Below are 27,384 nucleotides of genomic sequence, written 5' to 3'. Positions count from 1 at the left end.
ATGGCACCAGCCTGGGTAGTTTTGAGCATCTCCAGAACACGCATGAGAAAGAAGTCAATAACATATATCCCACACCTGGCAGTGGGCTGTTGGGCAGTCCATGGCATCTGGGACCCATATCTCTTGGATAGATCACATGCATCTCTATGAATGCATAAAGAAGAATAGCAAGCCTTTTCATATGGCCTTTTCAAACATCCTTAGAGTTCGATGTTCCCTTTCCTGTCCTCACTTTCATTCCTTTCCCCACTTCACATTCCTTCCCCGTCATTCCTCTGGCCTTTGTGCCACTGTATTCTACTCTCCCCTATCCCTAAGATCTTTCTCTCCCTTCCCACCAATCAGCACTTCCCAGTCTCCTGTATTCTGCAGATTTGCAAATTAAACACACAAATCAAAAGATTCAACACTAAGATTCACAGATGGGAGAGACCAGGCAACATTTGTTGAAAACAAAAATCTTATATGTGTTTAGAGATTCTCACACTGAGAACCAGTTACATATTTCACAATCCAGTGACAAAAAATATTTATCCATATAGCAGTTCGTGAGAAAAGTTCTTGCTCATGAACCCTCTAAGTTGTGTACAATCATCTGTGTGAATCTGTCTATATTCTAAGACCCATTATTTCACTTAATTTTGACCACATATAAACAGAGATTCTTCTCCTCATTTTAATAGAGTGCACAGAGGTCTAGATGCCTGAGGGAAGGCTGGACCCATGGCTGGGTCTGGCCAGTGAGTGGGGTCCTCTGCTCATTGTCTTCCTGATCACTGGGTCTGATTTGTGAGATGCTGCTCCTCCACGAAAACTCTCAGTGTCACATGATCCTCAGGTAAAGGGGTTTCATGTGTCTCAGATTAATTTTGCCACATTATTTTCAATTCACTTTCTGGGTAATTGTCATATGGATTCTATCTCTGAGGTGTTTAAAAGACCAAGTTGTATCTTTAGCCCATAGGGGATCAGACTTGATTCACAGCTCAGGTTGAAATGAATCCACAAAATAAGTTTGATTTCCCTTTGGGAGCACTGGTTTGTGATAGTCTAGGACAGTGATCCTACAGACTGGTCCTTCTGGATAAAGGACACTGTAAGTGACCTGGATACTTCATGACCCTGAAATGTGGCAATTTCCCTAGGAACTATGATGGTTTTAACTGCACATATGAATTCTGTTTTGAAATTTTCTTACACACAAGGAAATTATAAACCTCAGCTCTCCAGGCACAGGGACCTTCCTCTGTTAGCAGAGTCAGGTTAGGGAACACACATCATTGAGCATTCTAGGAACTCATGACACTAACCCCAAAGCATAAGCATTCTTGTTTGCCTAGAAGACACCCATGAACATCACCATCTGGATAAGCAACTACAGTGGAAAGTCAGATGTCACCCTGGTGGGATTATTCATCAATCCAAACACCCTGCTCTGCTTGCTGTGGCCATGTTTGTGGTTTCCTGATGGACTTGTCTGGTAATGCCCTCCTGATCCTTTGCAGACACCCTGACACCAACCTCCACACACCCATGTGCTTTGTAATCAACCATTTGTTTCTCTCTGTGACACTAGCACTTCAGATCTTTCCATTATGGCTCCCCTGTCTTATGACCAATGCATGGTTACAGATCCTGTTAAGTGTTTTAAGAGCATACTGAGAGACAAAGCAAACTTGTTTTCTATCAAGACCACTTAAGGGTCTGTTCCTCTGAGGTCATTTAGACTAGGGAAGAGCCCCCAGGGCCTTTACCCAATTCTGCCAAGATTTGAGGATGGGTGAGGTCCTTTCTGACCACGGCCTCCTTTGGAAGTACTGGGAGCTCAGTATTGACTCTGTTCATTGTGGATGTACACGGACTAGTATCCACTCCATGGAGCCTACATGGCCTCTTGATCAAGAGGACAGGTGACTCACTAGAATTGTGAGACCTTTTGATAGATGTGCTACAGCCCCATGAGACCTAGTGACCTTGAAGGACCAGGTAAAAAGTACTGCCCCTTTAATCCCTCTGTTGCAGCAGTCCAGACTGTTACTTTTAAATTTTCTATAATATTTGGGGAGAGGAAACACTTTTTGTCCTCTAAGTAGCCCTTGTAGATGTTTCCAAGAGCAGATGAATAACTTTAGATGAGTCTAATAATTTAAATAAGTGTTTGGCTGAACTTTGACCTTAAAATTAACATCACTTAATGATCTTTGCGGCTCATCTTTATATAATTTACATAAGGTACTCAGACCTTCCGTGATGTGGTCAGGATTTTCAGCTTTGTATTTATCATTTGATTATGGAAACATTTAACCATCTTTTTTTTTCATTTTTTATTTTAATTTTAAATAACTTGTTTTACATGTCAATCCCAGTTCCCTCTCCCTCCCCTCTTCCCGCACTCCCCTTCCCCCCCTCCCTCCCACCCTATTGCCAAATCCTTCCACATAGGGGATATCTAGAGTCTGTCATTTTACTCTTGGTAGGGTCAAGGCACTCCCCTAAGAGTCCAGGCTGAGAGAGCATCTCTCTTTGTGCTATAGGCACATGAAGACAGTTTGTATACCAGGGATAGACACTGATCCACAGCTCAGGGCCCCATAGGTTGCCCAGGCCTTCTCGCTGACACTCACATTTGGGGGGTCCAGATCAGTCCCATGCTGGCCTCCCCACTGTTGGTCTGGGGTTCAAGGGCACTCCCCTGTTCAGATCAGCTGTCTCTGCTGGTTTTGCCAGCCCATTCTTTGCCAATTTGCTCATCACTCCTCTCTGTCACTGGGTTCCTTGGGTTCAGTTCAGTGATTAGTTGTGTGTTTGCCTCTGCTTCCATCAGTCACAGGATGAAGGCTCCCGGATGGTTATAGACATCAAGTTCATTATCAGGAATGGGCATTCGAGGTGGTCCCTCCACTATTGCTTAGCTTGCCAATTGATGTTATACCTTTAGATCACTCGAGGTCACTCTGGTGCCTGATCTGTCTTCGATCCTATGATTCCCATTTCCCCTATTCTACCCCCACCCCCTCAACTTCCTGTTCCCCCATGACCAACTCCCTTCCTCTTTACCCCCTCTATTCTTCCCAGGTCCCACTCCCCCCTCCCCTCGCCGTGTTCCCCATCCATTCAGAGGATCTTGTCTCCATCTTCTTCTCTTGGGTACTATGCATATATGCATATCTTTTAGGTTCTTTCCTGTTTCCCAGACTCTCTATCTGTGGAAGTGCAGACTGGCACTATCCTGATCCAAGTCTAAAATCCATATATAAGTGAGTACATACCATGTTTGTCTTTTTGCGACTGGGTTACCTCACTCAGGATGGTTTCTTCCAGTGCTATCCATTTCCCTGCAAATTTCATTTAACCATCTTAATTGTGAGGTGAGTTTTACCATTTAGAAATTCTCCTTTTACTAAAAATGTCTTATAGCTACATCCTTGTAACATTTGTTTCTATAAATAAAAATGCACGAATACGGCTGAATTCTTATTTGGAGGGAGACAACAGTGATAGGAAGAACACTTGAAGGAATCAGAATAGGAGGCTGCCATTCTTTGTTCTTACTAACTACTATAATTAAAGCTATAAGCAGCTATGTGATGATACTTGTAACCTCACTGGTCCCTGAAAATCCTGACCACACTGTGAACATAAAGAAGAAAGACTTTCTAGCAAATTCTCTGCAGAAGGAGCAGGTGAGATGCACAGACAGTGGCAGCTCCTTTCCCACTGCATCCCTAGGAACAACAGTCAGTTCTGTGCACGTGTGGGCAGACTGCACTGTGCGTCAGCTTCCCTTATTTCCATTAACTATTTTGTTGCATTCCATGACAGGTCACTTTGCAACATGGGTTAATAAAGAAAGAAGTCTGGGGATTGTGTCTTCTTTTATTGACACCAAGATCCCTGCACAATGATTACAACACAAAATGAGGAATGCAGGTCCCATCACCAGCTGCTCTGCTATTCCAGCTGGGGACCAGTTCTCAACCCCTGCTGTTGCAACCTCTTTCCCAAAAGGCAATGGGGAAGTTATATTGACTTCCAAGGTGACTGTACAACTTTGCACTCCCACCGCAATGGTGGAGTGTTCCCTTTACTCCAAATGGTTTCCAGCAAAAGCTCTCCTTGGTGTTTTTGATCTTGGTCATTCTGACAGATGACAGATGGTATCTTGGAGTTGTTTTGATTTATAGTTCCCTGATAACTAAGGATGCTGAGAAATTCCTTGTGTCTTTCAGTCAGTTAAGCTTCCTCTGTTGAGAATTCTCTATAGGATCAACATAGTAAAAATAGTAATCTTACTAAAAGCAATCTACAGATTCAAATGCAATCCCCATAAAAATTGCAACACAATTCTTCAGTGTTCTTGAAAAAACAATGCACAACTTCACATGGAAAACAAAAACCCAGGAGAGTCAAAAGAATCCAGTATAATAAAGTAACTTCTGGATGTACTGCAATCAATAACTTCAAGCTTTCCTATAGAGCTATATTAATAAAAAAGAGCTTGGTATTGTTATAAAACAGACACGTGGATCAGTGGAACTAAAGACCTTGATATTAATCCACATACCTATGAACACCTGATTTTTGACGAAGAAGACAAAATTGCACAATAGAAACAAATGTTGCTGGTATACCTGAATGTCGACGTGTAGAAGAATGCAAATAGACCCATATCTATCCCCATGCAGAAAACTCAAGTCCAAATGTCTCTACATAAATCCAATCACAATGAACCTCATAGAAGAGAGAATGGGAAGTAGCCTAATAATGCATGGGTATAGGAGACGACTTCCTAAATATAACACAGACACCGAAAGCAGCCATTAATAAATAGGACCTCCTAGAACTAAGAAGTTTATGTAAGACAAAGGACATAGTCAGTAAGACAAAATGACAGCCTACAGAATGGGAAACGATCTTCACCAATCCCACATAGGACAGAGGATTGATCTTCAAAATATATAAAGAACTCAAGAAACTAGACCCAAATACCAAATAATCCAATGTCTTTCTCTTTCTATATATCCTTCTTGTCTTCTTACTATGTGTATGATTTGTAGCTGGGTGTCTGGCCCCTAGCATCATCTTCTCCTTCTCCTTTTCTCCCTACTTGCTCTCCTTGTTAATTTCTTTCTATTTAGTCTCTCTGCCTGACTGGCCCAATTATCCTTCTCATGCCTAGCTATTGGCCATTCAGCTCTTTATTAGATCAATTAGGTGTTTTAGACAGACATAGTAACACACCTTCACAGAGTTAATCAAATGCAACATGCTTTTGCATCATTAAACATACATTCCTCAGCATATCAGAATGTAACACATCTTCAACTAATACTGTACAACACAGATCTTCTGCATCTGAAGGAAGGAAGAGCAAGCTGTGCTGAAGCATGGTAACCAATGATGACCTACATGTGCAGCTATAAAGGGATAAGTGTAGGGATGACTGACGAGAGAAGTGGCCAATGGGGAGCAGAAGTGTGGATGATTGCTGAAATAAGCAGCATTGGAAAAACCACTTCCTCCACAGTCACAGTCCACTACCTTGTGAAAGGTCCGGCCAAGTGGGACCCTGCCCAAACTGCTTCAGCTCTCTTGCCCTACATCTCGTTCTTAGGAAGCAAATCCATGCTTCAGAGTTCATTGTTGATTTCATGGACCAGCTCAAAATCATTGTGATTTTCAACCATGTCCCAAGAGAAGGCTCACTGACTCTTCCTTAGTGGGCCTTGAGGGCATTTCAGCCCACATTCCCATCCTCCCTTTCGTGCTCCCATGGTCATCCTTCTACCCTCTGAGAACTGTGTCTCTCCTGCAAAGCCTTGCTGAACCCCTATGTCTGCACTTCAGCTCCCTTTCTGTGAGCACACCACAGTGGAGCCAGGTGTTTATCACAGGTTTTCTGTGACAACAACTCAAGAGGATCCCAGTTTCCCATATCAGGTTCCAGCCCTAGATTGCAAACTGAAACATTCTTATGTAAACTGTAAACCAAAGGTTCTCAACCTGTGGTTCATGACCGCTTTTGAGATTCATGGACCCTTTTATAGGGGTCCACACAGTCCATCAGAAAACACAAAGATTTACTGTTATGAAGTAGCAATGACACAGTTTTATGGCTCGGGGTTCACACTTTAAAATATATCTACCTACTAAATACCTATTCACCTAGTGATGCTGCCTCCTCCTGTTCCCCTTTGACAGGAGGATGTTGATGACTCATTTAACCTCATTATTTTTTCTTTTAGGGTCAGGTTTCTGTTTCTTCTGGATTCCATCTCAGTCATTATATACATCCAGTAATGTACTAATTCCCACTACTTGTCACTAAAGGGTTGAGATATCTTTACTTCTGATAGCAAAGAATGAAATAAGAAGGCTGTGGCCATAATTCAGTGCTCCTTTCCAATAAATAACTTTTTTAAAGGTCACAATTACAAAAATTATAAAGACATAATAAAGGTCAAAAGATGGAAATTGTAATATCAAAATTCAAAATGTTTGTGTGGAAAAAAATGGTATGTCTTTAGAGAAAAAATAAATTGTTTTGCTGTAAGATTATTTCTTAGTATCATGATAACCACAAAGTAAAAACTTGTACACGAACTGAAAGCCAAAAGAAAGGATATAAATAATATTAGTAGTGAAAAATCATTTGACCACAAAAGTACAGAATAAGGAGAGAAAACAGGAGGAATGTGCAAGACAATTAGGAAGCAGGAGCTGGTGCAAGGAGGTGCTCTTGCTCATGATATTTCCATGGGTGAAGTACATGGCATTATTCAGTTGGAACACTGGGGCCAATGAATGGGTAAGAGATAAAGCCCAATAAATGCCTGGATTAAACCCATCGCAACAATTGATTCAGCTCCCAGCACTCCTGTTGGTGGCTCACAAACACCTGTAGATCAAGAGCCAGAAGCTCTGATGACATCTTCTGGCCTCTGTTGACACTTCACTCACGTGCACATTCACACGCACACAGTTACACCACCACACACACACGCACACATATATCCACATAGCAAACATTCAGACACACACACATTCACACAGAAACACAAACATACATACACACACTCAAGCATAAAACACACACCACACACAGAGAGACATACTCATATACACAAACACAAAGACACAACAAACATACATATGTATACATACAAACAAAAGCACACACAGGAATAACTACACATACATATACACAAAACAAATGCGCGCGCGCACACACACACACAGACAAACACATATACCCTTAAAAATAAAATTTGGGGGAGTGATGCTGTACCTGTGCTCTGTGTTGTGGACCAGGATTTCTTTTCCTTTTGTTTTCGTTACTTATGTGGCTGTGTGATCTCAGCCCTGAGGTTTTCTTACCTTTAACTCCAGACACCAGTTTCTTTAGGATTCCATGTTTTAAAGTCAGTGGAAACTTAAAAAAAACAAAATAAAATAAAGCAGTGCTAAGCTAAGAATATCTGATTTAAATAAAATAAAATCTTCATTTTCAAGCACAGGATTATGATGTAATTACTGAATTCTAGCAAGTGCTACAAGAATAATAACAATTCTCCAACTGTTCCCAATGTTAAGAAAGGGGAATACACCAGACCCTCATAAAAGATTGATACTATTCTGATAGATACAGCAAGATAGTACATAGCAAAAACCATGGAGCTATATCTAAGGTAAATATTTATGCCAACTTGTACCGAAATACTGGAAAATTATATTTATATCGCATTAAAACATTGTCCACTATGACAAATGGGACACATCCCAGAAATGCCAGCTTGTTCAATACACATAGAAAAGGAAGGAAGGAAACCCAAACAGTTGTGTCAATGTACACATCACACCAATTTCACGGAGTCAACATCAAATTCTGATAAACTATCTCAGCAAACCAGAGGCATAAAGTCCTTATTCCTGCACAATAAAAGACAATGATGAGAGGATGTGTTATTCTGTCAGACATATGAGCATCATATAAATGGATAAACATGAATCTGGGATAACAGATATGTAGAGGAAAAGAAAAGAAACCATTAATTCCAAATGAACTATTATACTGTTTCTTGAAAAAGAGTTCTGACACCCAACAACTTCTTCAGAGCCTCTGTGACATTCTTATTTCGGAAACTGTAGATTAGTGGGTTCAGCAAAGGAGTGAGTATCGTGTAAAACACAGACACCACCATGTCCTTCTCTGGGGTGTGGAAGGAGACGGGGAACATGTAGGTGTAGACAGCAGCACCATAGAAGAGGATGACCACAGTCATGTGGGAGGAGCAGGTGGCAAGGGCCTTCTTCCTGCCCTCTGCCGAGTTCATCCTGTGAACTGTGAGGAGGATGGATGAATAGGAGCTTGAGATGACTGTCACAGGGATGAGAATCATAAGCACACAGCACAGGTACATGAGGGTCTCATAGAGCCAGGTGTCTGAGCAGGAGAGCTTTGTCACAGCAGGCACCTCACAGAAGAAGTGATGAATCTCCCTGGATCCACAAAATGGGAAGGTCATGGTGACAGGAGTAAGCATGAACCCATCCAAGGATCCCAAGAACCAACAGACAGACATCAGGAGGAGACACACCTTATGGTTCATGAGGACAGGATACCGGAGTGGATGGCAGATGGCCACATAGCGGTCATAAGACATGGCAGCCAAAAGGAAAAATTCTGAACCTCCGAGTGTCAGGTATAGGAACATCTGCATCCCACAGGCAGCAGCTGAGATCTTGTGGTTTCCCAGGACCTGGTCCATGAGTATCTTAGGCACAGTGATGGAAATGTACATCATGTCCATGAGGGACAACTGGCTGATGAAAAAGTACATGGGTGTGTGGAGGCAGGTGTCAGAGAGTATCAGGAGGATCAGGAGGGCATTGCCAGTCAATGCCATCACGAAAACCATAAATATGACCACAGCAAGCAGAGCGGGGTGTTTGGACTGAGTGAAGAATCCCACCAGTGTGAAATCTGACTGTCCAGTGTAGTTGTTCATCCAGGTGGTGATGTCCATGAGTGCCTCCTAGGCAACCAAGAATGCTTGAGGTTAGAGTCATCATGTGACCCTAGGAATGAATACTCAGTGATGGTTCCCTAACATGACTAAGTACCAGAAGAAGTTCCCTAGGCTGGAGATCTGAGGATTGCATATTATACATAGTTCAATCAACTTTTTCAAAAATTAGAAGTCACATCTTGGTTAGAAGCATTGGTGTTACAAGACAAATTTTTCATAGTTTAAGGTCATGAATTTTCCTAAGGACAGACTGTGTCTTCTGTCAAGTACTACAAATTGAGGAGTGCTGCCCCATGCTAACACAAATAGTGATTCAGTGACAAAAAAATTATTTTGAAATTTTGGTTTTAAAATAAACCTGGACCTCCATTAATTAAGGATGCATTTGGAATCTTAAAAACTGAGGTGAATTTCATATAAAAAACACTTAAAAATTATAATTACAAAGGGGGAAATTTCAACCAGGACAACCTCCTCAGTCCCCAGGATAGGACTCTCTGGGGATTTCTGTGCTGCTTGAAGAAGTGAGGAGGCCTCAGCAATCTATGGGGCCTCAGGCAGTAGATCCGTATTTATCCCTGGCATACAAATGGACTTGGCGAGCCCATTCCACATGGAGAGATGCTCTCTCAGCCTAGACACGTGGGGGAGGGCTTAGACCCTGCCAAGGATACAGGTGATATGACAGACTTTGGAGATCCCCCATGCAGGGGCCTCAACCTCCATGGGGAAAGAAAGAGGATGTGGCAAGGGCTGAGGGGGGGCAGGGGAGGAAGGGAGAGGCAGAAGGAGCTGGGATTGACATGTGAAGCGAACTTTCTTCTAATTTAAATTAAAAAAAACAAATGTAAAATAAAATTAAAAAATAAAAATAAAATAATGTTCAACATGTTTAAAAAAAAAGCTTCACCTTCACACAGCAGGACCAATGCTCAATCCCTAAGAGGCATGTGGCAAGGAGCCCACTCATTGGCCAAATACTGCCATGAGCCCAGCTGCCACTCACCCCACTAGTCTTCCATCTGCTACCTAAAATAATGGTACTGATGATGATGGTGGTGGTGATGATGATAATGGTGGTGATGTTGATAACTCTGATTTCTGATTTGACCAATATTAAATAAAACAAAACCATGAAAGTTCTTTCAATATCACAAAATAAAAATAGCTGAGCACACACACAACTATACTACTAAGATCTCACTATCATGGAGAGCTGTATTAGAGACGGGTAATATTATTGTAGCATGTGCTATATTATTTTGTTCTCCAGTTTGAATATTGTGTACACATTTAAGAATTTGGATTTCAAAATGACTAGGAAAAAAACTTCAAATAAATAATGATTATGCCTACTTAAAATGAATTCGGATTTGAAATTTTCTGGATGTTTAAAAGTGTGCTTTTTTGTATAGATGTAAAAAATTTACATGTATATTTAGATAAGCATTCGCATGAACTTAGGAATTGGAAAATAAATATATTTGCACATTTAACCCTGATTAGCAGTTAGCAGAAGAATTCACCTGTGTAAGATCTCAGCTTCTCCAAGTTCACCTCCTCACAACTCCCACCATAGGCTCTAACTCCATAGGACCCTGAGGTGACTGTGCTCACAGACCACGCCAGGCTGTGCTTGCAGCACCATCTGCTTTGTGGCTGTCACTGTCCTTATCTCATGGGGTCCAGGAAGAAGAGAGAAAGCTGAGCAACACTGAGATGCTCCTGGCACGGGCGCCCTGCTCCCTATGCTCCATGCTCACAGCCTGACTCTGCATTGGACTCTGAATACAAGTCAAGGAGACTTTGAAGTTGCTGGTGCTTAATAGGCTCCTGCCAGTCTGTGCAGGACAAGATGTAAGTATGATAAAGTCAAGTGTTTAAATGGCTGTAAATTAAGTAAAAACAAAAGGCACAAAATATACCTAGCCTTTTTGAAACCAGCTAAAGCTTAAGTCATGTCTTCTACTTAAACACATTCAAATTTTCAACATAAAATATTTATATTTATTTTAGTATGTGTGTGAGTTTTGACTGCATGTATGAGTGTGTGTGTGTGTGTTTGTGTGTGCGCACGTTCCAATCTCCCAAGAAGAGGATATCAGATTCCCAAGAACTAGCTACAGATAGTTGTGAGCTACCCTGTGGGTGTTGAAAGCTGAACCTGGATGTCAGCAAGAGCAACTGTGCTCTTAACACCTGAACTTTCCCTCCTTGCCCTTTTCAACCTGCTGATGTCTGAATTGGGAAATGTTGAGTTATGGTAGCTTCACCATCACCGCACAAATATCTCCTCTTCCTGAGAAGAGTTTAGCTGTGGTTACAGGGCAGGGGGAGTTCAGAAAGAGCTGCAAGCTCCAAAGTGTTCACACTTTTGTGAGAGTTCCCTGAGCTACTCCTGCTGCTGGACTGGGAAAACCTGTGCTGTCTGTGATGCCCAGGAAGTTGGGAGAACTGCAGGGTCCCGATGCCTCCCTTAGAATGTTGTGCAAATTGGAGGCACATGGTAGAAGATTATGGAGAGACATAGAGAGATGATGAATAGAAGTGACAGACACACAGACAAATTTCCTTTCTACCAAAGTTTCTTTGGCAGTCAGACACTAACTTAAATGTTTCAAAACAGTGCAGAGACAGCAACTGATTGGTTAATATCTGTGGTCATGGCAGATCTCAGGTTAGGGCAGTGGTCACCACATATAGAAATCTAAACACTAGGGTGGACAGAGGACATAAGAAACCTGGCTTCTGTGCTGGTCAAATGGGAGTTTCTGGCATCACTCAGGACACCAAGAGATCTAGAATGGGAGTGTCTGAAGTACACAGGGGCATTGCAGCCTGGTCAGTCCTGTTCCAGCTCTCCAGTTTGCATCTCGTGTGGCCCGCCAGGTCAGCTTCACACTGGGTCACCTACAGGACCAGAGTCTGTTCTGAAGCCGGCCCACAGCACATCTCCCCGGTTGACCCAGTTACTCACCTCATTTCCTTCACCTTCAGAGGAAAACTCAGATTTCAGGGTGTGAACCTAAGATGAAACAGCCAACTGACAGAGGATGCACATGTCACTATGCTGGGGGACAGTGAGGATGCCCCTTCCTCAGTTCCCTTGGAAACCCCATTTCCCTCTGGTGTCTGCAGTTCAGTCTAGACAATGCCCTGCTGCTCTCATCGTTGAAAACATGGGATGAGCATGTAATTCTTGGTGTCATTGTGACACTCTGTAAGCTTGCAATTCCATGACTGCTAGAGAACACCATAAGATTAGTTGAGAAGGCAGCATACATGATCTTCTAAGTAGCTGGGATTAAACATGCTAAATCTGTTGTATTAAGTAAATACATTTTGGAAGAAAGCTTATGTTCTTTTCTGCAGAAAATACAAAAAGGAAACTCAGAAGTATACAATCAGGAACTAGTAGAAGTTTCAGAGAGAAGATATTAAGTCAGAAGTAGTGGGTGCTGTGCAATCTCTCCTCAGCTCTAACTCACCCCAGTTGCTGCTGGCAGCCTTGGAAACGTGGGCCATGGGGCAGTGACTGCTTAAGAGCACAAGGAATAGGAGGGAGTGATGTCTTCCCTGGCTGGACTCTGCTCATTAAGGGCTGTTTTGGCGGGTTTTGTCAATAATGTTCCTTGGAGACTTTGAAGATGTAGTTAATAGAGCTAAAAACAAAAAGCTGAAAGACATCTCCATTACACAGCTGTGTTGTTCTCCTTATGCTCTTTTTAATCTCCCAGATTAGTAAATGTGTAATTGTACCCAGAATTAACAATGATTTGAAGTTTTAACACTGTAGATAAAACTCAAGCATGAGATAGATAAGTCGGGTAGTGCATGGTCAAAGAGTTAAGCATTTGTCAGTGTTGGTTTGGTTTCTCTGTGTTTCTCTGCCTCTCTACCTGCCTGCCTGCCTGCCTGTCTGTGTGTCTGCCCCCCTCTCTCTCGTGTGTGTGTGTGTGTGTGTGTGTGTGTGTGTGTGTGTGTGTGTGTGTGTGTGTTAATATAAACTTCCAGTAGATGGGCTGGAAAGATGGCTCAGCTGGTTAGGCTCACAACCAAAAATAAACTTCCAGTAGTTTTCAGAGGTGTGGACTCTCAATTTGGAGTTCAGCTACGTAGGCACAGACGCTGCCCCTTACTAGTGCCCAACAGACTGACCCAGAGGTCCCATCGCTCTCTGCCATCTTGTCCTCTCACTATTGCAGCATCCCTGTGCTATGTGGTCAGTCACAAGCCATGTTCTTCAGAGATGCACTGAATGTAATTGCTTGTTTCGTTATAACTAGTGACATGAAAATTACAGAACAATCTACAATTACAGATGACTTCAGTAAAAATGCAAATATTTATATTACAGTTACCTGATCAAAATCAAGGTCTTATGAGTCCGCACATTCCTGTCATTCGTATGGAGAAACAAAGCTGTACTCACCTTTCCTCCCTGCTAACTGGCTTCCCTTGTACTATGAGGTGTCACATAGGCTTTGGGGACAGAAAAGTCAGCACTTGTCTGTCTGTAAACCACCTCGTGACACTGTGAAAGCTAGCCGTTAGGGAGAAGACTTCCTGGTCATCACTAACTTGATTTTTCTATGTTTGTGGTATCTTCTGCAATAAGGTCTTACCATCAAGGTCTCAGGGGTGACCAAGAGCAATGGCACCAGCCTGTGTAGTTTTGAGGGTTTCCATGACATTCACGAGAAAGAAGTCAATAATAGATATACCACACCTGGCATTGGGTTGTTGGGCAGTCCATGGCATCTGGGAGCCATATCTCTTGTGAAGAGCATGTACATCTCTATGAATACATAAAGAAGAATAGCAAGCCTTTTCATATGGTCTTTTCAAACATCTTTAGTCTTTTGCTCCTATGTTCTCACTTTCATCCTTTTCCCCTACTTCAAATTCCTTTCCCATCGTTCTTCTGTCCTTTGTGCCGCTGTATTTTACTCTCATCTTTTCCTAAGATCTTTCCCTTCGCACCAATCAGCACTCCCCAGTTTCCTGTATTCTGCAAATTTCCATATTAAACATACAAATGGATAGATTCAACACTAAGATTAACAGATGAGAGAAGCCAGGTGACATTTGTTGAAAACAAAAATCATAAATGTGTGAAGAGATGCTCACACTGAGAGCCACAGTACATATTTCACAATCCAGTGACAATAATGCATATCCACATGGCAGTTCTTGAGAAAATTTCTTGCTCATGAACTATCTAATGTGTGTGCAGTGGTCTGTTTGAATCTGTCAGTATTATGAGACTACCCATTATTTCACTAATTTTGGTCACATACAAACTGAGATTCTTCTCCTCCTTTTATTAGAGTGCACAGAGACCTGAATGACTGAGGGATGGCTGGACCCATGGCTGGACCTGACCAGTAAGTGGAGTCCTAGCCCCATGGTCTTCCTGATCACTGGGACTGACTTGTGAGATAAGGCTGCTCCTCAAAGAACAGAACCTCTCAGTGTCACATAGTCCTCAGGGTACAGGGGTTTCACCTGTCTCAGATGAATTTTGCCACATTACTTTCAATTCACTTTCTGGGTAACTGTCATATGGATTATATTTCTGAGTTCAAGTTGTATCTTTATCCCATAGAGGTTCAGACATGGTTCACAGCTCAGGTTGAAATAAATCCTCAAAATAAGTTTGATTTTCCTTTGGGAGTGCTGGTTTGTGATAGTTTAGGACAGTGATCCTGCAGACTGTGGTCCTCTGGATAAAGGACACTGTAAGTGACCTGGATATTTTAGCACCCTGAAATGTGGCAATTTCACTAAGAGTTATCATGGTTCTAAATGTTGATATGAATTCTGTTTTGAAATTTTCTTACACACAAGGAAATTATAAACCTCAGATCTCCATGGAACTTCCTCTGTTATCACAGTCAGGTTAGGGCACACATCACTGAGCATTCAGTCATAAGGTCATATGACACTAATCCCAAGCATTCTTGTTTGCCTAGGAGACACCCATGGTCATCACCACCTAGATAAGCAACTACACTGGACAGTCAGATTTCACCCTGGTGGGATTTTCAGCTGATCTAAAAGCCCTGATCTGCTTCCTGTGGTCATGTTTATGATTTTCCTGATGGACTTATCTGGGAATGCCCTCCTGATACTTCTGTACACCCAGACACCGGCATCCACACACTGTGTACTTTCTCGTCAGTCATTTGTTCCTCTATGTGACACTTTACCTTCTGGCTCCCCTGTTTTATGACCAATGCATGGTTACAACTCCTGTTAAGTGTTTTAAGAGCATACTGATAAACAAAACAACCCTTTTTTCTGTCAAGGCTTAAGATCTGGTCCTCCTAGATCATTTACACTTCTGTGGAGCTCCTGTGGTCTCTTGATCAAGAGGACAGGTGACTCACTAGAACTGTGAGACATTTTGACAGATATTCTACAGCCCCATGGGACCTAGTGTCCTTGAAGGACTAGGATAAAAAGTACTGCCCCTTTAATCCCTCTGACTACATGGGAGAAGGTTCCAAGTGGATTGACAACACCCAGAAGTCTGTTGCACTAATCTGGTCTGGTATTTTAAAATTTGTATAATATTTAGGGAGAGTAAACACTTTTTTGTCCACTAAGTAGCCATTTTAGACATTTCCAAGTACAGATCAATAACTTTCGATGACTCTAATGATTGAAATATGTGTTTTATTGAACTTTGACCTTAAAATTTTGATTAACATCACTTAATGATCTTTACTGCTCATCTTTACACACTGTACATATGGCATGCAGACCTTCTGTGACCTATTGAGTATCTTCAGCTTGCTCTCCAATGTTTGGTTATGGAAACAGTTAGCCATCTTAATTTACATATAAGTCATATAATATAGAAATCCTCTTTTTACTAAAAAAGTGTTCATAGCTACTTCCTTGTAACATTTGCATGTCTGAAGAAAAATGCACAAATACAGCTGAATTCTTATTTGGAGGGAGCCAGTTACTAGGGACAAAAGTGATAGGAAGAACAGTTGAAGGAATCAACATTGGAGGCTGCCATTCTTTGGTCTTACTAGCTGCTATAACTAAAGCTATAAACACCTATGTGACTCTTGTGAGCCTCACTGAATCCCTGAAGATCATTACAGCACTCTGAACATAAAGAAGAAAGACTTTCTAGCAAATTCTCTGCAGAAGGAGCAGGTGAGATGCACAGACAGTGGCAGCTCCTTTCCCACTGAATCCCTAGGAACAACTGTCAGGTCTGTGCATGTGTGGGCAGACTGCACTGTGCATCAGCTTCCCTTATTTCCACTAACTATTTTGTGCATTTCCATGACACATCACTTTGGGGTGTGGGCTCATAACTTGTTAATTACATAGGCTTTGATTGTTTCATGACACTGGTATTTTCATTTCTCTTCCTCAACAGAGATCCTCATGAATCAGTATCCAGGACTCTACAAAGTCTTCACATTTCAAGCTGGAGAAGTTCATGCAGGACATTGGTCACACAGGAGTGACAATCGGTCAGACAGGCAGGAGACATTGGGGTAGAAGGCTGTCACCCTGGCAGCTGCATGTGTCCCTTTCTGTGCATTAGATGCTCAATTCTTTCAATCCACGGGTGGCCCTGCCCTGACACCATGCAGCACCCAAGACAGCCATGTCCTCACAGTGCTGAGTCAGCGGCCTTAGGTGCTGGATGTAGTCTGGAGTCCCACAGAGCCTCTGTAACCTGCAGTTGATGCAGATGCCTCAGACCAGCAGCAACAGGGAGAGACCCATTTTTCCCCTCCCCTGCCAAAGTTCACACAGGGCCTGCGCTCAAATCAAGTGTGAAAGAGTCAAGACACTACCAAATATACGGTTAAAGTGCTAGGATCGTGAGAGGGCTGAGCTCAGGAGTGTGACCTAATGAGCAGAGGACACTGTGTGGCCAGAGGATGGACTAAGAACACCACCAGGTCATAGGAACACGATCAGAAACCTTTAGCATTGAGAAAAAGTTCAGAACAATTTGTCTGCAGCATCAAGAGTGCAGAGTTGGATCCATCTTCTTCCCTGTTTTACACCATCATCTACTACACAGCTTACACCTCACAGATGTCTGCAGTTTGAGTGGAGGTGTGACTTTCTAAAGCGTGACTTTTGTCCAGCTGATGGCATATAAATATTCACATTTTCATCTAAGCCATTTGTTCTTGTAGATCATTCTATAATATTCAGGTCACTATTTAAAATGAAACAAACATTTTAACTGAATGCACTTCTTTAGAATGTGGCTTCTGACTGACAGCATAACACAGATGAAGGGATGGTGAGAGGCAGGATGACACTTGGAGGATGGGGCCTCAGGGTCAGTCTGTAACATCCTCATAAGAGGGGTTGAACCCCAAGGTTTGGTCTCCACAGCCATGAAAGATAAAGTGTCAGAAAAACTACTGAAAGTTTATATGAACACACACAAACACACACACACACACACAAGGGTTGGGGACTGAGGAGGGAATAGAATTCTTTATAGTATGCATGGGCCTGGAAATACACTAAGTGACTCATATTGGACATAATTATTAATTATAATTGCTCTTTTACTTTCGTCACAGTGGCTGGATTTTATACCACTATCACCTGGGCTTTTAAGGCTGTAGTTTGGCAAGGGTGGGGGTTGGGGAATTATTGTTCCCCCAGACAAGGGCTCCATTGATGCTGCTAAACGTAGCTTTAACTACATCTCTATTGTCCTAAATAAAACTAGAGATTCAAAGACTAGGGTGAAAAGCCTGTGAGCTCAGAGAATTAGAGTAGCCACTGCCTAACTTCGTCTCTTAGTTGATGTCCCTGGAACCTCTCTCCTTCCACACCACCCAGACTAAAACACCCAGGCTAAGCTCCTCCCTGCTACTTCCTGTAAACTGCTTGCTAACACTGTCTCTCTGAGCCCAGGTTGCTTTTATTTAATTAACGCAAATACAATGCATCTTTACGTAGTTAGACAAATGCAGCATAAACAAGTGTAGCACATCTTTGTCTAGTTGAACACATAATCTACAACATAGGATGGTGATGTTCCAGGCCGTTGTTAATACTGGCTGTGACTTTCCACTTTAACAAAACTGAAGGTAAATGAGGCTGTAGCAGAGGTTTCCATCACCACCCCTGGCTGCCCTGGGTACATTCTGCTTTAAAGTCCCACAGGGCAGTTATTAACAACACCTATATCCAGGAATGAGCAGGGCCCAGCCAGGGATGATGTCCCTTGCCTCCTGTTCCTTGTACACTTAAAGAACTGCTGTCCCTTGTCCCATACGACGCAGGCTGCAGCTGCATCTGATGGTGATGGTGGGTGACCGGACACGAGAGAAGGCACAGCACCGGATGGACACTAGACAGGCTGTTTGTTCTTCAAGGGGTGTGTTTATCATTTATTGTGTATGTTTTGTGTGAAGAAAAAATCTGCCTTCTTTTCTCTCTCTTTTTTTTTGTTGGTGTTTGAGACAGAATTTCTCTGTGCAGCCCAGTCTGTTCGAAACTTGCTGTGTAGACTATGCTCGCCTTTAAATGAGAGATCTATAAGATCTATATGCCTCTGCCTCCCCAGTGCTGGGATGAAAGGTAAGCACTACCACACTCAGATTCTCCTAAAACTTCCTTTTAGTACTTCCTTACTGGGATACGAGTGAAGCAATAAATGTTACACACATACACACACACACACACACACACACACACACACGCACACACACCAGACTTGGCTTGATTTCATTGCTGATGGCTGTCCCAGTCTCACAGGTGCTAGGATTGTAGTAGGCATTTGCCAATACACCCACCCTTCCTTATGTATTATTAGTGTTCATATTACAATCCATTAGTTTTCCAAAGTTGTCTCTTTTGTGGTTTCTTTAACTTCAATTGTGAGCAACATTTGAGTGTTACAATAATGGCAAAATAAGTTTCTTAATCTTATTCATGTCTCATCATATGAAGGCGGCTGTGGGTGATCTAAACACAAACTATACATTCCTGGGGAAATGGAGTTTCTCATAGAACCCAGGCAGGTATTGACTGGGTACCTACTCATAGGCTAAGCACTCATACCATGGGTTATTGTGTGATGTGAGGCAGATGCCCTGAGACCCTGAGCTTCTCCACTGAAAAGAAAGGAAATGTGGTGAGCCCTATAGAAGCACAGGGTGGTCCAGGGGTGCTTCTGGCTTGGGATGATGCTTTTCCATTTCTCTGCCTTCACTGTTAGAACTACCCAGCGTTAACAGTGCACCCAGCTGTTCACATGAAATTAACAGCACAGCATGGGTAAGGATAGCCAGCTGCTGGTCCCTGCCTTGTGTAGACACCGCTTTCCTCATCTCACTGCTCGCTGGGTGCCTTGTCACCCGTGTTCTCCACTAAGCAGAGTGCACTGCCTTCCCAGAACACCTCCTGTCCCTCACCTGCCTCTTCCTCCACTCACCTAGCAAACGCTGTTCAGGGATTCTCAGAGACTGTGAGAGCCTCTCCAGTCCTTGTTCACTGTGTCCACAATTATAACCCGGGTCAGCAGGTACCTTAAGGTGACCGCTGGAAAGCTCAAGTTTACAACAGATACAAACACAAACTTCCTTTCACACACAAACCTTTTAAAATGGAAATATGTGTTTCTATCTCTCAGTCTATTTGTCTGTCTGTGTCTCTGTCCGCCTCCTCCCATAGGTCTCATGTTTGTCTGGTATTTATATGAAGGCATCATGGACCTGGCCATGTTCTCTGCTCCATCAGCAATTTTCAGAACATGGTCCTTTAAGGACTTCTAAGCTGAGGCTTAGATCTGATTGTGGACCCTGTATGGAGATGAACTTAGAGAAGTAGAGACCAGAGAAGGGTGAGACTTCCCATCATTTCAGTCTAACCAGCATTAGATGAGCAAGCATGTTCTCTGTGTTGTTGTATTTATATTTTCATATGACTATGCTTATATGAATATGTATTTAAAGAGCATTTATCTATCAATAAACATATGTAAGGAACTCCGAATTCAATTTTAGATGAATTCTATGCACTTTGCAATTAAGATCTCTTACCATATTATTTTTTAAAAAGCCACGTTCTTCAACAAATACAAAAATTAGAGTGAATCTCATAATATATTAGTATTACAAGCAACTATACAATGGCTCTTAAGAATAACTTTGCTCATTGACATTCTTAAAACGTGTCTATTTTCATTGTTTTTGTTTGTTCATTCTGGTCAATAACTGTGCAGATTTCAAGAAGTCACTGTTAGTCATCAGGAAAGATCATGACCATGAACTATGGTAGTTCTACTCTGATTTGTAATAGCTCTAACCATAGGTGTGAATTCTTCATTTTTTTTAAATTGCTTAATGCAGATTATCATTCCACAGGTCCAGGGAACTTTTTCAGCATGCTAGGCTTGTGCACATATTATTACACCATCACTAACCCCAAACCATTCCTGGTTGCCTAAAAGACACACATGTACATCACCACCAGGATGAACAACTACAGTGGACAGTCAGATTTCACCCTTGTGGGATTCTTCATTCAGTCCAAACACCCTGCTCTGCTTGCTGTAGTCATATTTGTTGTTTTCCTGATGGCCTTGTCTGGCAATGCACTCCTGATCCTTCTGATACACTCTGACTCCCACCTCCACACACCTATGTACTTTTTCATCAGCCAGTTGTCCCTCATGGACATGATGTACATTTCTGTCACTGTGCCCAAGATGCTCATGGACCAGGTCCTGGGAAACCACAGAATCTCAACTACTGCCTGTGGGATGCAGATGTTCCTATACCTGACACTAGTAGGCTCAGAATTTTTCCTTTTGGCTTCCATGTCTTATGACCGCTATGTGGCCATCTGCCATCCACTCCGGTATCCTGTCCTCATGAACCATAGGGTGTGTCTCCTCCTGATGTCTGTCTGTTGGTTCCTGGGATCCTTGGATGGCTTCATGCTCACTCCTGTCACCATGACCTTTCCATTCTGTGGATCCAGGGAGATCCACCACTTCTTCTGTGAGGTGCCTGCTGTGACAAAGCTCTCCTGCTCAGACACCTGGCTCTATGAGACCCTCATGTACCTGTGCTGTGTGCTCATGCTTGTCATTCCTGTGACAGTCATCTCAAGCTCCTATTCATCCATCCTCCTCACAGTTCACAGGATGAACTCGGCAGAGGGCAGGAAGAAGGCCCTTGCCACCTGCTCCTCCCACATGACTGTGGTCATCCTCTTCTATGGTGCTGCTGTCTACACCTACATGCTCCCTGTCTCCTTCCACACCCCTGAGAAGGACATGGTGGTGTCTGTGTTTTACACGATACTCACCCCTCTGTTGAACCCACTAATCTACAGTCTCAGGAATAAGAGTGTCACAGAGGCTCTGAAAAAATTGTTGAATGTGAGACCCTTCTTTCAAAAAACGAAAAAGTAAGTAATTGGAATAAATAGTTTTTGTTTGCCTGCACATCTGTCCTCTAGCTGTCAAGCTTTTATTATTCCTCATCCACCGTCTCTCATTGCATGGTCATCCCTTCTGAAGAATTATTTCTCTATTCTAAAATTTTCATTGACAAACTTCTTGTGCATTCAAAATCCTTATTTGTATCCTGTCAATATTACATTTTATGAAGTCTACAGTGACTGTTTAATTTATCCTATCTTTCAAATATTATGTCATATTGAGAAATAAATGGACATGCGATGTTCAACTGATAAAAGAGTGAGTTGAAAGAGAAGTGGTTAACAACACTAAGTGCATCAAGATAAATGACATATTGGATTAACTCTTTGTGTTTTCTTGATAATTTGTATGTAATTGAAATTGGATAAAAATAAAGAGTTTTATCCCTTCAGCTCCTGCATTATGATATAGTAAAAAACAATGGTTAAAAGAAATTTAAATCTGGATCATACATGTGTCCACAGGGGTTTCAAATGGTCAGTGTAGCTGTATTTGCATGTAAATGTACTAATGTATCCCCCAAAATGAAACACAGCTCTCACCTCAAGGGAATGAGATATAGCTTATTTTTTTACCCTATTATGAGTGACCATGGCCAGGAAAATGGATTCAGGTTTCCCCCGATGACATGCTCCAAAGTTTCATGGGAAGTTAAAAAACACAAACAAGTCATAAGTCATAACTCCAGGCATTTTCAACTACATTTGTGGCTACATCAGGAGTTCAGGCTGTAGGAAAGTGGGAAAATTTCTGCCATGGTTCTCAGATGCTGTCTGTTGATATGGAAAGCTTTTAGTTTAGGAGAAACTAGCATTTTGATAAACCAATATATTCCAAAAGGTTTTGCCTGGCAGGGATAGGGATGCTGACTCAGAACCGAAGCTGCAATGAATGACTCCTAAGTGGGCTATAGACAGTGGGGGGTGCTAATTTGCTTTGTATCTTAAGGTTCTAATCCTCATAAGAACTCCATGGAAGTTACAGTAATTTGGCCAGTCTTGCAGAGTTTTTTTTTGTTTTCTGGTTTGTTTGTTTGGTTGGTTGGTTGGTTGGTTGGTTGATTAATCTTTAACTTGTATATGGCTTTGTCCTCTGGGAAATTCAGTGTGGTGTCCCCTGTTGGCCAAGTGTCACATATGGTGCATAAAGAGTCCAAGTGCTGTTTTATGACCTGTGGTAATGAAGCTCATTCCTAGGATCTAGACAATCAGAGCAGTGATCTTTAGGAGAGAGAGTTGGCTGGTGCAGCTATTCTGATCTGGGATTGATTTGTTCCCATTCTCTGATTCTGACATAGCATTTACATGTGACACATTACAGGGAATATTATACCAGAAGTTAAATTATCAAGAATAAAGTAATGAAAGTAAAAATTAGCAAAAGAAAGTAATGGGTTTCTTTTTTTATTTTTAAATTTAAATTCGAAACAAGGTTGCTTCACATGTCAATCCCAGATCCCTCTCCCTTTCCCTCCCCTCCTCCCACACCCTCCCACCAAACCCCCCACACCCCCTCATTTCCCCAGGGAGGGTGAGGCCCTCTATGGGGGTGTCCATAGTCTGTCATTTCATCCAGGGCAGGGCCTAGACCCTCCCCCAAGAGTCCTGGCAGAGAGTATCTCTCATTGGGGGATGGGCACCCAGAGTTCATTTGTATGCCAGGGATAAATACTGATCTACTACCCAAGGCCCAATAGATTGCCTAGGCCTCCTCACTGACACCCACATTCAGGGGGTCTTGATAAGTACCATGCTGGATTCCCAACCATCAGTCAGCGATTCGAGAGCTAACCCTTGTCAGGTCAGCTAATTCTGGGGTTTAAACCAGCCCAGTCTTAGCCCCATTGCTCATCAGTCCTCCCTCTCTATCATTGGGTCCCTTCAGTTCAGCTCAGTGTTTAGCTGTGGAAGTTTGCCTCTGCTTCCATCAGCCATTGAATGAAGGTTTTGTTTCCCAGACTCTCTGGCCACGGGATTGTAGGCTGGCACTCCCCAGATCTATGTCTAAAATCCACATATGAGAGAGTACACACCATGTCTGTCTTTTTGTGACTGGCTTACCTCATTCAGGATGGTTTCTTCTAGGGCCATCCATTTGCTTGCAAATTTCAGGATTCCATTTTTTTATGCTGAATAGTACCATTGTGTAAATGTACCACATTTTCTCTATCCACTCTTCAGTTGAGGAGCATCTAGGTTGCTTCCAGGTTCTGGATATTACAAATAATGCTGCTATGAACATAGTGGAACAGACATCCTTGTTGTATGAATGGGCATCTTTTGATTATATGCCTAAGAGTGGAATTGCTGGGTCTTGTGGTAGGTTTATTCCCATTTTTCTGAGGAATCTCCATACTGATTTCCAAAGTGGCTGAAAAAGTTGGCACTCCCACCAGCAATGGAGGAGTGTTCCCCTTTTACCACATCCTCTCTGGCATAAATTGTCATTGGTGTTTTTGATTTTATCCATTCTGACAGGAGTGAGATGGTATCTGAGAGTTGTTTTGATTTGCATTTCCTGGATGGCTAAGGATGTTGAGCACTTTTTCAAGTGCCTCTCAGCCATTTTAGACTCCTCTAGTGAGAATTCTCTATGTAATTCTGTAGCCCACTTTTTAATTGGATCCTTTGGTGTTTTAGAGACTTGCTGCTTGAGTTCTTTGTAAATTTTGGAGATCAGCCTTCTGTCAGATGTGGGGCTAGTGAATATCTTTTCCCATTCTGTGGGCTGCCTTTTTGTCTTGCTGACTGTGTCCTTTGCCTTACAGAAGCTTCTCAGTTTCAGGAGGTCACATGTATTAATTGTTTACCTCACTGTCTGTGCTACTGGTGTTATGTTCAGGAAGTGGTCCCCTTTACCAATTCGTTCAAGGGTACCACCCACTTTCTCTTCTAAGAGGTTCAGTGTGGCTGGATTTATGTTGAGGTCTTTGATCCATTTGGACTTAAGTTTTGTTCATGGCGATAAACATGGATCGATCCGCATTCTTCTACATGCCAGTCTCCAGTTATGCCAACACCATTTGTTGAAGATGCTTTCTTTATTCCATTGTATATTTTTAGCTTCTTTGTCAAAGATCAGATGTTCGTACCTGTGTGGGTTAATACCCGGGTTTTCAATTCGATTCCATTGGTCTACCTGTCTATTTTTGTGCCAATACCAAGCTGTTTTCAGGACTACAGCTCTATAATAGAGCTTGAAGTCAGGGATGGTGATGCCTCCAGATGTTGCTTTGTTGAGTAAGGTTGTTTTGGCTATCCTGGGTCTTTTGTTTTTCCATACAATATAGATTATTGTTCTTTCTTTCAAGGTCTGTGAAGAATTGTGCTGGTATTTTAATGGGGGATTGCATTGAATCTGTAGATTGTTTTTAGCAGGGTTACCATGTTTACTACATTGATCCTACCTATCCAAGAGCATGGGAGATCTTTCCATTTTCTGATATCTTCTTTAAAAATGTCTTTCTTTAAAGACTCAAAGTTCTTGTGATACAGGTCTTTCACTTGTTTGGTTAATGTTACGCCAAGGTATTTTATGTTGTTTGTGGCAATTGTAAAGGGTGATGTTTCTCTGATTTCTTTCTCAGCCCTTTTATCATCTGTATATAGTAGGGCTACTGATTTTCTTGAGTTGATCTTGTAGCCTGCCACTTTGCTGAAAGTATTTATCAGCTGTAGGAATTCCATGGTAGAGTTTTTGAGTCAGTTATGTAAACTATCATATTATCTGCAAATAGTGAAAGTTTGACCTCTTCCTTTCCAATGTGTATCCCCTTGATCTCCTTTTGTTGTCATATGGCTCTAGCTAGAATTTCAAGTACAATATTGATAAGGTATGGAGAGAGTGGACAGCCTTGTCTTGTTCCTGATTTTAGTGGAATCACGTTGAGATTCTGTCCATTTAGTTTGATGTTGGCTGTTGGTTTGCTGTATGTAGCTTTTATTATGTTCAGGTATGTTCCTGTTATCCCAGATGTCTCTAAGACCTTTATCATGAAGGGGTGCTGGATTTTGTCAAAGGCTTTTTCTGCATCTAGTGAGATGATCATGTGATTTTTGTTTCTCAGCTTGTTTATATGGTGAATTACATTGATGGATTTTTGCATGTTGAACCATCCCTGCATCCCTGGGATGAAACCTATTTAATCGTGGTGAATGGTTGTTTTGATGTGTTCTTGGATCCGATTTGCCAGTATTTTATAGAGTATTTTTGCATCAATGTTCATGAGGGATATTGGTCTGAAGTTCTCTTTCTTAGTTGTGCCTTTGTGTGGCTTGGGTATCAAAGTTATTGAAGGCTTGTAGAAAGAGTTTGGCAAAGACCCTTCTGCTTCTATTGCATGGAATAATTTGAGAATAATTGGAATAAGCTGTTCTTTGGATTTCTGGTAGAATTCTGCACTGAGGCCATCTGGACCTGGGCTTATTTTGGTTGGGAGACTTTTGATGACTGCTTCCATAGGGATTATAGGTCTATTTAAATTGCTTATCTGTTCTTGATTTAATTTTGGCAAGTGATAGCTATCCAGAAAATTTCCCTTTCCTTTAAATTTTTGAATTTTGTGGAGTACAGGTTTTCAAAGTGTGAGAGTAATGGGTTTCTTAATTGACAAGAACTAAAGCCATCTTTCTTCCAGGCTCCCTGCATGTTTCCTCTCTGCCCTTCAGTTATTTGTACTCTGAATTATTTCATTTGGTGTTGAGAATATTTGAAATAATTTAATGTCTCATAACTCTACTTTCTTTTGACTGTCTAGTTTCATAGCTGTAGTTTCATATGGAGTGGCTACTTCTAATTTTAAGAAAGATTGTTCTTTAGTTTCTAAACTTTTGTAACTCTTAATTATACGTTGTATTTTGATTTGTTTTTTTTTTGAGTCAGCATTGCTCCATACTGTCATTTGGGAAAGTAATTGCAAATACAAAAATCAGATAACATAATGGAATCATTTTGACTTCTTTCTTAACAGAATAGTCCTATCCCAACATATCAAATGTTATTGGGGATAAGGATGGAAAGGAGCAGCAAAATTCATGAAGTTCCATAGATCATTGTGGACACAGCTAATTCATTTATGCCACAATCAGAAAGGGAAGTGCTGTTTTTACATTATGTACTATGCCTTTGTAACACTCCCCACCTCCAGAACCAGTCATTGTCTCAGGGTCTTTTCTCATAGCAAACCTCACTTTTATAGAGTAAGTACCTCTCACCTCCTGTCCTGAACCAGCCACAGCCACTCCTTTCTTATAGCTAACAATTTCTCCTAGAAATACTATCATTTCTACAGCCACACCATCCTGGGTTGATCACTCTCCTGTTTAGCAGCAGAGGCCAAAAGAGTCTAGTAGATGGAGTCCATCAATAAATTCTGGTGGACTTTAATTTTGATATCTAAAAGACATCATGTGGGTTTTTTTTTGCTTTTTTTATTACTTTAATTTTAAATAGCTTGCTTCACGTGTCAATCCCAGTTCCCTCTCCCTTCCCTCCTCCCGCACCTCCCACCATCCTCCCCAGCCTCCCACCCTATCACCATTTCCTTCCACATAGGGGATATCTAGAGTCTGTCATTTTGCTCACGGTAGGATCCAGGCACTCCCCTAAGAGTCCAGGCTGAGAGAGCAACCCTCTTTGTGTTATGGACACACAAAGTCCATTTGTATGCCAGGGATAAATACTGATTTACTGCCCAGGGCCCCCTAGATTGCCCAGGCCTCCTCACTGACTCTCACATTCAGGGGGGTCTGGATCAGTCACATGCTGGCCTCCCAGCTGTCGATCTAGGTCCAAGAGCTCCCCCTTGTTCAGGTCAGCTGTCTCTGCTGGTTTTGCCAGCCCACTCTTTGCCCATTTGCTCATCACTCCTCTCTCTCTGTCACTGGGTTCCAT

At 42.0% G+C, this 27,384-nt stretch overlaps 1 protein-coding gene and 1 pseudogene across 1 annotated transcript; one reads left to right on the top strand and one right to left on the bottom strand.

Moving 5' to 3' along the window:
* Positions 1–1,349: 1,349 nt before the first annotated feature.
* LOC121141141 lies at positions 1,350–21,462 on the top strand (annotated as a pseudogene).
* LOC106020919 (olfactory receptor 2T29) lies at positions 8,067–9,026 on the bottom strand. Its single transcript, XM_040747990.1, has one exon. The coding sequence runs from the start codon at positions 9,024–9,026 to the stop codon at positions 8,067–8,069; it is 960 nt and encodes a 319-aa protein (XP_040603924.1).
* Positions 21,463–27,384: the final 5,922 nt, after the last annotated feature.

This window comes from Mesocricetus auratus, unplaced genomic scaffold, assembly GCF_017639785.1.
Source record: "Mesocricetus auratus isolate SY011 unplaced genomic scaffold, BCM_Maur_2.0 Super-Scaffold_100007, whole genome shotgun sequence".
Lineage (NCBI taxonomy): Eukaryota > Metazoa > Chordata > Mammalia > Rodentia > Cricetidae > Mesocricetus > Mesocricetus auratus.
Note: the sequence above shows the minus strand (reverse complement) of the source record. Positions and strands in the feature narration are given on the sequence as shown.

What these genes read in the sequence shown, in the direction of transcription:
- LOC106020919 (XM_040747990.1), bottom strand. Translation starts at nt 9,026, where the DNA reads ATGGACATCACCACCTGGATGAACAACTACACTGGACAGTCAGATTTC.